This window comes from Uloborus diversus, chromosome 1, assembly GCF_026930045.1.
Source record: "Uloborus diversus isolate 005 chromosome 1, Udiv.v.3.1, whole genome shotgun sequence".
Taxonomy (NCBI): Eukaryota; Metazoa; Arthropoda; class Arachnida; order Araneae; family Uloboridae; genus Uloborus; species Uloborus diversus.
The window spans coordinates 5,486,157-5,499,993 of record NC_072731.1 but is presented as its reverse complement, the minus strand read 5'-3'; the positions used below and the strand labels follow the sequence as shown (position 1 = coordinate 5,499,993).

The 13,837-nt window shown below is 33.5% G+C and overlaps 1 protein-coding gene across 1 annotated transcript in view; it reads right to left on the bottom strand.

Moving 5' to 3' along the window:
• Positions 1 to 13,837, bottom strand: part of LOC129234401 (neuroligin-4, X-linked-like) — a 123,711-nt gene that overhangs the window by 36,141 nt on the left and 73,733 nt on the right. The window contains exons 2-4 of the mRNA XM_054868396.1: positions 9,301 to 9,450; positions 3,937 to 4,122; positions 2,182 to 2,612 (exon numbers count right to left, since the gene is read on the bottom strand). Coding sequence (XP_054724371.1) covers positions 2,182 to 2,612; positions 3,937 to 4,122; positions 9,301 to 9,450 — 767 coding nt within the window. The remainder of the gene's footprint in view (positions 1 to 2,181; positions 2,613 to 3,936; positions 4,123 to 9,300; positions 9,451 to 13,837) is intronic.

Below are 13,837 nucleotides of genomic sequence, written 5' to 3'. Positions count from 1 at the left end.
TTGTTAGGTTATTGAGTTAGTGAGTTATGAATTGCGAAAATGAGAGTGTTACTGTCATTGAATTACACAAGAAGGGAATGAAAGAAGGGAATGAAAACAGACGATATTATTCGAACGATTGGATTCAAGAGTAAAACAGTCTATGACGCGGTGAAACGCTACAAGGAGACTGGAGGGACTGACGACCGTCCACGGAGTGGTCGTCCAACCACTGCAAAATGCCTGGAATGAGATAACAGTGGATGCGTGGGCGAGCATCGTCGGCAATTTCAGACTGCGGCTCCGTAAATGTATTGAAGCCCAATGAGCCAATTTTGAACAATTATTATAATTTTTTTGTTTAATGTTATTATTATTGCTTTAATAAAGAGTTTTTATTGCTTTAACTTGCTGATTTGTTGAGTTATGTGTTAGTTACAGCCTCTTGAAATTTCTAATAAAATTGTGGGAACATTCTCCGCACCCTGTATTTGACTATGTAACTATGTAAAATAAAGGGAAATTATCACTTGCTTGTATAAGAAAGAAGTTGAGTTAAAATAAGTAATTAATCTTTCCATAATTATCTAATAAAACGCACAGTCCCTTAATTTGATAATAGTTAACACAGCTGTGATTAGGAATGAAAATTATAAAGAAATAGATTACACAGGGTGTTCTGTTTTAACCTGCAAAACCTCTGTTTTCGCAACCGTTAGTTCTAGATGTATACTTCCAATTGCAAAATTGTTCAAAATCAGATGCAGGGTTAAGTTATTAAAAGTTGAAAGCGAAAATAAAAATGAGTCAAAAAATACAAAATTTAACTTTTTATTGGGGCCCTGGGTCCTCTAACTTATATTCGGGGAAGTAATCTCCATTAAAAAACAATTCCAACACAAAAAGTTTGATACTAGAACTTCCAATATTTACTGAGATATGAAACGCAGCGTTTTGTGACTTACACCACTTTACACACGCCGTCAATAACACCTTTTGGTTAAAAATATCGCAGTTAACAAGGGTTTAAATTATAGGTGAGCATCGAGTATGGTTTTTCAAATTGATAGAGGTTTTGTAGTGTACTTTTGCGTATCATGGCATAACATTTGCATTTATTTTTGAATAGCAATGAAAAATATAACTATTTTGTGTTTTTACTTCGACAACCTGTCATTCTTCTGAAAGGGCGAAAAGTTCCAATTTCATTTTCTATATCGTCCCTTAAAACTTTAAACTCGAATATCTCCTTTTCTTTTGGTCGCACAAATGTCATTTTTTTTTTGTGTTAGTAATATCTTTCAATGGAGATTATTTCCTACACGTAAGTTAGGGGACCTAGTGCCGGTGTAAAAAGTTAAATTTTGTATTTTTTGACTCATTTTTATTTGTACTTCAAACTTTCAATATCTTAACTCTGCATCTGATTTTGAACATTTTTGCAATTGAAAGTATGCATCTAGGACTAACGGTTGCGAAAATAGGGATCTTGCAGGTTAAAACGGAACACCCTGTATACTTATCGAAGGTTAAATCTATAAAATATCATTTGAAGACGCTAAAGTACTGCATTAAGTATTGTTTTACGGCCCAGGTAATTTAGAATAAATGTACTTATGACGTTTATTTCCTTTCATTTTTACTAGACGTGCGACATTAAGTGACACCAACACCTTCAGTGGAGTGTGATTCTTTTCAAAGATTTTTGAATTAGAAAGAAGTTCATAAAAAAAAAGGAACCTACATTTGTGTTTGCCATTTTCGATTTTCTAACATTTGCTTTTAGCATTAAGTTGGAATAGGCTGTATAGTATTTCAAACAATTATTTTCTCCCTATTGAAACATATTTCTGAATACGAAACATATTCTTTTGGTTCAGTATATGCCAAAAAGTAAAAATAAAAAATTATCAAATATATTTGTGTTAAAAAATCATAAGCATTATTTAAACGAAGCAAAAGTTTGCAACTTTAATGCTTCCTTTTTTTAAAATTGTTGTTTTTAGTTCTGACTATAACCGCAGCCAGAATAGAGATGAGAAGATATGTAAAAAAATGGAATTTTCTAAGGGGGTAGGTTTTGTCAAAACATACAAGGTTTTTATGGAGAGTTCTTTGCATTTCTCGATCTGACAGTAATATGGTTTGAAGGTGGAAAAAAAGAAGAAGAAGCACAAAATATCAGCTCATAAATATATTTACCTGTTGTAAATGATGGTTGAAAAGATTTCGAACGAGGGTTCTTAATATCTTGTCCCTTCGATGAGTCCGAATACCGAACATCTCTTCATTTGCAGAGAATCTAAAATACGATTCCACTTTTGTCGTCCCCAAGAGCAAGTTGTATCGAAGAAACAGGTCCGGCTTCGTCTCCATCAAATACAGAGGATCATGTGACAGAACGATACCATCCACTGTCGGTCCGAATCCGGTCAGGTGGTCTGGAACGGGGAGGTTTATGGACATGATGTCTTCCAATCGTTTTCTTCTTAGGCACTCAATGAGGGCCATGCTGTCCTGCGTCGAACAGTTGAGAGCTTCAGCGAGCCTTTGGGTGTGTGACACTGCATCTCGTGCTATGGCCCAGGGGGATAAGGCTGAACCACTTTGCATGATGGCTCGATGGAACAAACCTGTTATAAAAATTAACAATTACGAATAATGTTATTTAACCATCATGTAATTGTATTTGTTTGGAACCTCAAAAACATTGCGCTGAAATAGAGAAAGTAGAACTGGAAGTAGGATGATAAAGCGTATTTAAAAGTACAGTGATGGCCAAACTATTAGACTAAGATGGAACAAACCTGTTATAAAAATTAACAATTATGAATAACGTTATTTAACCATCATGTAATTGTATTTGTTTAGAACCTCAAAAACATTGCGCTAAAATAGAGAAAGTAGAATAAGAAGTAGAATGATAAAGCGTATTTAAAAGTACAGGGATGACCAAATTATTAGACTAAGACTGATTTAAAAGCAAATTCTTTATGGATTACATAACTATAGACACATTGACAAACAGTGAAATAAATATCTAATATTTAGTATTCATTCCCTTGTTCTTCATAAGCATTTTAAGTCTTTTTGGCATACTTTTCACAAGGTTTACACCATTTCTTAACTTTTTTAAAAATGGAGGTAAAAAATTGTTTATATTCACTATTATATATACTCACATACACATACTCACTAATTACCTAAAACTAACTTTAAATATAACAGAACACACTAATAAAAAGAACTAGTGAACTTTAAGCTGATTGAGGTTATGTTCCTGGTACGTAGATAAACAAAGAACATAAACAAAGCAGACAGTGCTGCCACCTGAAAACATTAAATTATGCTAAAATAACGTAATAATCAGAGTACAGTATGTACTGCACTTTAACAGTAAAAAAATAGTATTTTAGTACAAATAATGTACCAAAAAAAAAGAACTCTTTAGTCTAATAATTTGGTCAGCACTGTACAAAAATATTGATTACAGAAATACCCATAATTAACAGTCATTTTGTGGCTAACGTAGCAAGCCTATACTCAGAGTAAAAAAATAGTTACAGAGCAACTTAATAAAACGGACAAGCAAACGTCAACTTGCTGTAAAAAAGGTCTACTTGCCTGTCTTTTAACGGGCCATTGAATTAATTTTTAAAACTTTGCATCAGTGTAATTAATGTTTAAAATATCATGATCGAGTAACTAATGCTTAACATTTTGTAGATATTTTAAGTAATGTTTAACATTTCAACATTTAACGTTTAACATTTGAATAAAAATTTAAAGTTAAGGAACAAATTTTTAAACGCTCGATATTATAGCTTCTCCCCAGACTCTAAATCTTAATTTTGATTTCGCAATTTTTTATATCTATATTAAATTTTTTACTATGAAATTTAATAAAATTACCATAATATAGGAAAACCATCTTTTTCCACAAATTGACAAGTTTACCTTTAGCCATTGGTGACAGCATGAGAAAGTTGACGCACGCCGCTCCGTGACCTTGTCCAAAAATAGTTACATTGTCTGAATCTCCTCCAAATTCAAGAATATTTTCCTGAATCCAATGCAAAGCTGCTACTTGATCCATTAAGCCGTAATTTCCTCTCGCTAAACGGTCCATCGCTGGAAGGAAACCTATCAGAAAAGAGGGAAATAAGTTGAGTGAAATTGAATCAGTTCGATTTATCTCGTTTATTCAAATACATCTCGTTCAAATAAAGATATATTGAAATATATTTGAAAATCATTTTCATATTTAAAAGAACTAAAACTGACAGATCCGAATGTTTAATCGTTGTTAATTAATTTATTTTATTTTGATTTGTTTTGTAAAAAAAAAGTGTAATTCAGAGAATATTCAACGACAGATATTCCATAAGAACGCGAAATCAACAAAAGTAACTTTTTGGAGTGCACAGCAGCTCTTACTTAGCTGTACTAGTTCTTCAAAAATTGGCAACGTGTTCAAAATATACCTTTACTTGCCAATTTTTTCAATGTATAGAACGTTTGCGCCTTTTATTTCACGGCATTTGTCCAAATGGTAAGAAATAAACTCGTAAACGAGAGGTAACGTTCTTCGTTTCCAGAATGGTAAACCACAAGATCTCTTAAATTAACCCACCCTCCCCCCTTTCCCTCAATTATAGTTTTTACTTTAAGAATCCAGGTGATGCATTGTTGTCTTACATACTTGTTGTAATGCATTGCGTAGAACTCATGAAAGCAACTAAAATAATTTTTCTTCCTTTTCTCAACAATGCGAGAATATGTCTAGCATACAGATGAGCGAACTATTTTGGCAGTGGATAACCTTTTCATACTTTTAAACTATAAAATTAAGAAAAAAAGAAATGCACTCACACACAATTATGTTTCTTTTCAAACGAACCATGAAACGAAAACCGATTGACAATCCGCTTTTTTCACAATAATATAAAAATGCAAATGAATAGCAGTCCTGTTTTGCTTCCTACAGCTCATAAAACACAGATCAAATGAAAGTACACAACAGTTATCAAGCATAAATCAAATGACAATATACTTATATCCATGAAACGCATAAAATACATTCCAAATGACAATACAATTGTTTACACAAAAGCCACTAAACACAAAGCAAATGGCATCCATTTTTTGTTTTTTATGAATAAGAAGAAATCCATATTTTAATCAGCGTAAAAATAATTCTAACCTTCAGTAACAGCAGAGTAAAAGTGGTCAAATCAGAAACTTATCGAGTGTATAAATCTTTTTATGCGTAACTTTTTTTTATTCCATTTCTCAATTTCTTAATAAAAACTCATTCAAGCCAATGATTATTTTCTGGGAGCAAGCTATAGATATGAAATACACCGCCAGCTCAGTCATTCCATTTGAGGACTTCAGTTTCGTGCTTATTAGCACTTATCAGCCCGGCATAGGAAGTGACTGAGCTGGAGGTGGAAAACCTCTTAAGGAAGCCAAGAGTGCCAAACAAACTGGTAGTTACTATTGAATTAGCACTGACCAGACGAGAGACCGAAGATGTGTTCCTTATGAGGTTTTCCACCTCCAGCTCAGGCACTTCGTATTCCTTGCTGATGAGTGCTAATAAGCACGAAACTGCAGTCATCGGATGGAATGTCTTCCAAACGGTACGAACTTGAGGGTCACAGATGTGGACGAAATTTTGGATTTAGGTTAATTCCCATTACACTGTAACAAAATTCGGAAACGTTTCTGGATATATCGGAAACGTTTCCGAAATAGTAGGAATCCTTCATTTAATAGCGAACTCCTCAATATTCAGAAAGCTTTTTGTTATTTCAAGAAATCTAGAGGCGGAAGTGATGACGCAACGCTTCGAAGCCTATTTCATCCTTCCAACACGGGCTCCAATGAGTCGGAAATAACGAGAACTTATTTTTTTTCTTATCTATGGTTGCTGCAGTCTGCAACTGTTTAGCATTGGATTGCTTGTTATTTCATGTCTAGAGAGTAGTAAAATGTGTCGAAACTAATTTTACGCCTTTGCATTTTGGACTGCCCTTGATTTTTTAGACGACGTACGCAGCTATTAAGTCAGTTAATAACCATTTGCTTCTTTACAATTTCCAATGCGACCATAATTAGATGTATATTGTGTGTTCAAGCGTGAATAGTTTCAACACCCGTGTTTATACTTAATGAAACGAAACCCTTTGGATTACTTATTCAGTTGTAATGGAGGTACTTAGATTTTTTCCCGCTCATGTTCACTTGTAAGTATTAATGAATATTTTAAAACATGTTGTTATATACATTTATATTTTTGTTGATTTGCATTTGATGAGGCTCCAATTGTAACTGTTTTTGGGTTTATCGAATTAATTTAAAGTTATCCTACATACCTATGTGCGCGGTGTACTGTTTGTTGTAACCAACTGAAACTGATTAATTACGCAAAAGAAATAAGATTTATGTTTGAGAAGCAATCACAAAAAAGTTATTTCGAAATACTTGGATGTACATACATTTTGGTTCAAAAAGAAAAAAAAATCAATTGTTTAATTCATTAAAAATATGGTAATGCAAATATTTTCTAGTATTGTAATATGCTTCACAAAAAATGTGCAAGTATTATTTATCTTTTTTTATTATAATTCATTCATTCATTTAAAAATATTTATACCATTAGAAAATGACCATGTTATCTATTAGCAAGAACATAGTTATGCAATTAATTCATCTGCTTATTCATTTTGTTAAATGTGGTTAACAATAAAAAAAAATTCCTTGACATTAGTTGTTCCGAAAATAACATTTCCTTCGTGGATATACTAAATTAATGTAGGGCAGTCAGGAGGAATGAGTCAGGGGCAAAAATGGAACAGCTGCATTTACATGCCGAAATAAAAAGTAATATTATTTCATGTCATCGTTTTAAAAGTGATCATTTTTGAAATACTATGTTATTAATATGCAATGCACATATGGGGAGAAGACGAGGGGCGTTCACCACGCTGTCTGTGCCATTGACATTTTCAAGGGGTTGCTTTTTTTAAGGGGGGGGGGCGCTTTATATCATTTTATGGGTGCACCATCACTCTTATGGTGTGGGGGGAGGGGGGATTCTCGTATATATGAAATGAATAATCATGTAATAGAGTTCAATGTTTTAATAAATAAAATATATAATGCATTTTGAGCACACTCTAAAAATAAAATCAGGAATCTATTTTGATTAAGTATCTGTTTTAAACTGGAAAAGGGCAAGAACAGAAGAATAAACCCGAATGGTTCCAGCAGGGGGACTCTGGTGTCATATTAAAATTCATCAATTTCTCTGTTGGTACTTTTCGGTACACTTTGTTCGTCAAAGAAATTGACTTGACGTGAACGAATTTCGGAACGCAAAGTGTAGGTAAGTTCTGTCAAATTTTATCCGAAAATAAAAGCTATCAAGTTTGATACAAGATATGTTTTTAAGTTCTGCATTAAAAATACAATATGTTGATAATTTTGTCTTGAACATTTTGAGAGAAAAACTGAAGTTTAATATTGTTTAACAAACAATCCCACTTTTGAGAAAGTACTTCCCTTAACTCCCCCGACAATTTTGTGATTAAGAATGAAACTACTATATTATTTCATAAATTTTCAAAAATTTATAACTGTGCATATGTTATGCTGTTAACCATGCTATTTGTCATTAGAAATTCAGAAGAAAAAAAATCCACGAATGATTCTAAAATTGCTTGTTTCATTGCTCTTAGATATGAAAGAATTGAAACTGATATGGCATGCAATACTATAGTAAAGAATTATTTTTTAGAAAAAATCACGGAAAAAGGATTCCGAAATTCTCAGAAACGTTTTTGAAAATTGTTTGGAGAATTCCGAAATACTCAGAAACGTTTTCGAAACTTTCATGAACCACAGCTGCACAGAATACTCAGAAACATTTCTGGAAATTACGGAAAGAGGATTCCGAAATACTCAGAAACGTTTCTGAAAATTACAGAAAGAGTATTCCAAAATACTCAGAAACATTGAAAGAGGATTCCGAAATACTCAGACACGTTTCTGGACATTACAGAAAGATAATTCCGAAATACTCAGAAACGTTTTTGAAAATTTCATGAACCGCAGCTGCACGTTTTGTCCAGACACGTTTCTGGACATTACAAAAAGAGGATTCCGAAATACTCAGACACGTTTCCGGACGTTATAGAAAGATAATTCCGAAATACTCAGAAACGTTTTTGAAAATTTCATGAACCGCAGCTGCACGATATACTCAGAATCGTTTCCGAATTTTTTTTACAGTGTAGGTATGAACCCAGGTGAAGCTGTTTGACTGCATAGGCCCTAGTTCGGTAGTAATGGGGGTCCAAAGTTTCTAGTTTGACTCCAGAAAAGCAATGGTTTTCCTTTGAAATAAACCTTTTCTCACTTTTTCCTTGATATTGCATTGTAGTAACGCATAACTGAATGCATTCACAGTATAGAATAAATTTCACTGCCCCTACGTTGTACTAACAAGAGATGCGACAGATGTTAGGAGAGCAAATATTGTGCTAAGTTTAAAATTCCAAAGAAAACACTATCGCAGTTTCGAAGCCAAACAAGCAAATTTAGACCCACCTTAGTGCCGAACTAGAGCCTATGCACTCAAACTATTTTACCTCTGCTCATATCTAGTACGAATTGACCTAAATCCAGAAGTTTATCCAGATTCGTGACTCTCAAGTTTTTGCCGTTTGAACCACACTAATTGGTAGGAATCCAGAGAACTGCAATGGAGTTTTATTGAAATTGGAAACTTTGAGACAATATCTACTCTTCCAAGACATTCGGCGTCTCTTTTCTGTACAACAAAGGAAAGGGAGGAGATATTTATTCTGTGTTGTGAATGCATTTAATTGGCTCATACTGCAATGCAAATGCCAGAAAAGAATTAAAAAAAAAATAATAATAATTTTAAATGAAAAACCATTGCCTTTCTGGACTCAAATAACAACTTTGAAGCCCCATTGCAGCCAAACTAGGACCTATGCAGTCAAACCGCTTCTCATGGGTTCATATCTAGTGGGAATTAACCTAAATCCAGAATTTCGTTCAGATTTGTGACCCTCAAGTTCGTGCCATTTAGTAGTTAGCTGGCAATGTATTTCATGTATTTCTGCCTTAGCCCTGGCTATAGGGCGGTAGCTTACTAAAAAAGGTATATATATATATATATATATATATATATATATATATATATATATATATATATATATATATATATATATATATATATATATATATATATATATATATGTTCTTCAACATATCACTAACAATTACCTAAAACACCCAGACGATAGTTGATTGTGACGACGATGACGTTTCCATAACTGGACAAAACTCGACCATCGTATGGATTCCCAGCATTCCATTCGTACGACTCTCCATGAATGTACACCATCACAGGTAATTTTAAAGGCTGCCTCCCAACTGCAAAAGAAAATAACTACTATTAATAAGGGTTTAACTATTACGGTAAATGTATAATTAAATTTATTTTGAACCAAATCGCACCCAGGGACAACGAAAAGAGAGACGACATAAATTTTGGAAGAAACAAACTAACTTTTGATTTAAAATCTAAAATTTATACATTTTCTTGCCACAAAGCTCGAAGAAAGTAAGCTTTCATAACTGGTGCGCGGTGGCGTAAAAACGATACAAGCAATAGTAACACATCAAAACAATGTAATAATTAAGAAGACAAATTTCCAACTTTTAAGTATGCATTATTAATTTACACAACAAAAACTAACCAGTAAGCATCACATCACAATTGTGTTTAAATGAACATCCCCGAGTTTTTATCAGTCCCAACGAAGCAGCAGTGAAGCGTTATGGCGAGACCAGGCTTAATATAAAAAAACATACATTTCTAAAAACAAATGAAGTTTTGTAACCTGTGATTAGTCGAAGACCAGTTTAGTTTTTTGACTGTCAATAATATTACTTTATTCTGACACCATCTACCTACAAACTACAACATGCATATTATATTCATTCGATTGCAACCGAAGCGAAATTATAATCATAAATAGTTACTATCTTAATAACACAGCAATAATAATAATAATGAACTTAGGTACCATTCTCGAAATCATCTTTTTACTTATTTTCCACGTAATCTAAAGTTTTTGTTTTAAAGATAATAGCCTTTTAAATTTTATTTTGCAAATCTGCTTTAACTGTAAGAGGTTTTAACTAATTTTTTGAGGTTAGTAATATTTTATATTTCACTATAAGAAGTATTGTAAACTAAATAATATAGTTTGTGTTAACTGAGCTATTAATACATCAAACTATACTGCACATTACGCAGTTAAAAAAAAAGCTTTCAAGAAATCCAAAACACTTTATGGTCATTTTTTGTTCTAATCAAGTTTAGAGTTCTATAGCGTTCTTCAAATGAAGAGACATTTGCTGAATTGCCGCGTGAGTGGCATTTTGCCTCTCGAGCACTTAACAAGAAAAAAAGAGGAACTCCTTTTGTTCTGGCGAGAAAAACTAAATAATGGAACAACAGCTGGTGACACAAGAAAGGAGAATGTTTGAAAAGGTGAAAGGAGACGTCGTGAATACTTGGACACTTTATGGAGTTCCTATTCTGGAACAAAAGATCATTTATTTCTCTATCGCTTGGCATAAACTGAAGAGGAGTAATTGAATCGATCCTGGCCTCGAAATTACGATTTCGCAGTTGGTTTGAGAAACAGGGTAAGAAGTCTGTTGAATATCTGAGTGATTAAAAATGTTCCTAACACACAATTATAAAAACTGCATCCGTCCTTGAAAAGATGATTTTTTTTCTGAAATCTTGTTTCTTAATCATTTATACATGCAGGGTATCCAAAAGTCCTTGACATATTTTAAAATCTCATAGAAAAGCGTCAAATTGTCGCATTAATATGCTTTTCGCACCATAATACTTCGCAGGTTTAAGATTATTTTAATAACATTGTTAAAAAAATGGAAGAGGCCTTGAAAAGCTGATTTTATTCTGAAATCTTGTTTCTTAATCATTTACACATAAAGGGTGCCCAAAAGTCCTTGACATAGTTTAAAAACTCATTGAAAAGCGAGAAATTGTCACATCAATGTGCTGTTTGCACCATAATACTTCGCTGGTTTAAGATTATTTTTAGAACATTGTTAAAAAAGTGGAAGAGGAAAAAAAGAAATGAAAAAAGTGTAACTACAGGTAAGAAAAATAAACGTCATGACAGGTATATTCAGTAAATTACCGCCCATTAGCCAGGGCTAAACCAGAAATACATGAAATACACCGCCAGCTCAGTCATTTCCAGCCGAGGACTGCAGTTTCGTGCTTATTAGCGCTCATCAGCCCGGCATAGGAAAGTGACTGAGCTGGAGATGGAAAACCTCTTAAGGAAGCCAAGAGTGCCAAAAAAACTGGTAGCTAATATAGAACTAGCAGACCAGACGTATGACCGAAACATTGGTTCGGTTCAACTCGAAGAGTGAAGGCAAGGCATGGTATATTCAGTAAGTTACCGGCCCATTAGCCAGGGATAAAGTAGAAATACATGAAAGACACCGCCAGCTCAGTCATTTTCAGCCGAGGACAGCAGTTTCGTGTCTATATTAGCTACCATTTATTTGGCACCCTTGGCTTCCTTGAGAGGTTTTCCATCTCCAGCTCAGTCATTTTCATATGCTAGGCTGATGAGTGCTAATAAGAACGAAACTGCAGTCCTCGGCTGGAATTGACTGAGATGGCGGTGTATTTCATGTGTGTCATGAGAGGTGTTAAATCATTTGATTTGAACAGAAAGCAATACCGTTCATTATCAGAGTTCAATATGTGTACCGTTTGGGGACGTGAACTAAACTTGAGTGCCGTCTAGATGTGGTTCGAGCAACAACTGGTGTACACATTGAACTCTGGTAATGAAATACATTGCTTTTTGTTCAATGAAATGAATAATCACCTCACATGAAGTTTGTTTTTCTCACTGAGACGATATATCGATTACAGTCGAGTCCCGACTTACTCGAGGGATGCGTTCCAAGACTCCTCGCGTAAGTCGAAATTTCGCGTTGTAGAAAAATATACGTATACATTTCTTTTAGAAGCTTACCAAATTCTTATAGACACTTATAAACACCCTTCAAACTGCTTTAAAGCATTCCTTAACTATACAAGAAAGTTTCTTACATAAAAAACTGAATTTTTACTGTATTTAAAAAATAAAACTGTTTTATTCAACATGAATAAAACATGAAATAAATTTGTTCAATGTTCAAGCATATCGAGAATCTTTCTTTTAATCAGAAATTTTTCTTTCTTCCCATCTTCACAAACTTTAGATGAAGGTGCCACTAAGGTGCCATTATATTTCATTAACTTTAATATTTAGAATGAAAAAAATAAATAAGTGAAACATGCTGAGTGGTTATTTGATGCACTAACAACGCGATGCGTAGACTAGTTTGAGATGGGAATTTTCGGTGTCAGTGATACTTAAAGGGATATAATAACATTCACGATACCAGTATTTAGTAGCCAATAACGAAGCCGATGCTTCCTTCCAAAAAAAATCGTGTTGTGGACGAAAAATTCGCGTTGGCTCTAAAATTCGTTGCTTGTGAAAAATTCGCGTTATAGCCATTTCGCGTAAGTTGAATCGTGTTGTCGCGGAAGTTGACTGTACCTATAATTACACTTTTTCTATTTCTTCTATTTCTTTTTTCATTTCTTTTTCGATGTCATAAAAAAATATTGATCCTGTGAAGTATTGCTGTTTTTCTGTAAATATTTTGAATGCGTCGATCGCACCCTGTATATCAAAATTTCTACGCTATCATGTAGCGTTAAGAAGCAGATCGTCTAGCTGCATCTTGAAATAGTTTGTAGGTATAGCTGATTATTCTTTGTGAAGAAGTAATCTTGAAACAATAACCGTATTAAAATGCATAAATTTCAGGTACAACTGATACATTCTTGACTTTTAAATTATCTGTACATCAGAATCGGAAATTTGATCTGAAAATCACAGTACGAAGATGAAGAGCAACGTTTTTTGTTGGTGGCAAAACGGAAACAAAATCTGAAGAAATCATTTCTGTTTGGTGGTTAAAAATATCTTTATCAAATGAATGAATAAATGCTTTGCGTTAAAGAGTAAATAATGCAACAATAAACAAGTAAAAGAAAACAATCTATGTATAAGAAAAACATAAACGAGTAAATAACACGAAAGGGAAGCGAATGAACAGATCTCTACATAGTATAAAATGAAGTGTCCAAAAAGCGTCTATTTGTTTGAACTCGCGAAACTCGAGAACTACCCGGCCGATTTTGCTGAAATTTTCACAGTTTGTTCCTTTAAGTCCTGAGAGGGTTTGCAGATCAGTTCGAAAACAATTCGATGAATAGTTCTTTTTTTATTCCAATTCAGGCCCAATTTTCACATTAATTCCCGAATATGGGGGTGAAAAATTACTCGCACTTAGTAATATTATATATCGTTAGAAAGGGAAGAATTTTCCGCGTTCTACGCAATTTGTTCCAATGCTCTAACTTAATTGCGGCGGGAGTTATTTACGTTTCTAGCTCGAATTTATTTAGGCTTAGCTGAAATTTAGGCACTACTTTATTCATTAAATTTATCAATAAAAAGTGAAGGAATTGTCCTACAGTTTTCTTTTTGACACCATTGAAAAGAGCTACCTTTTTTTACTCCAGATCTAACTCGACCTATGGTCGGAAGTTTAACCCTCTATCTCCATTAGAAAAAAAGTTACAAGCGAATTAAATGAAGTTCAAAAATCTGTTCTCTTTTCAAGTTTTTAACCA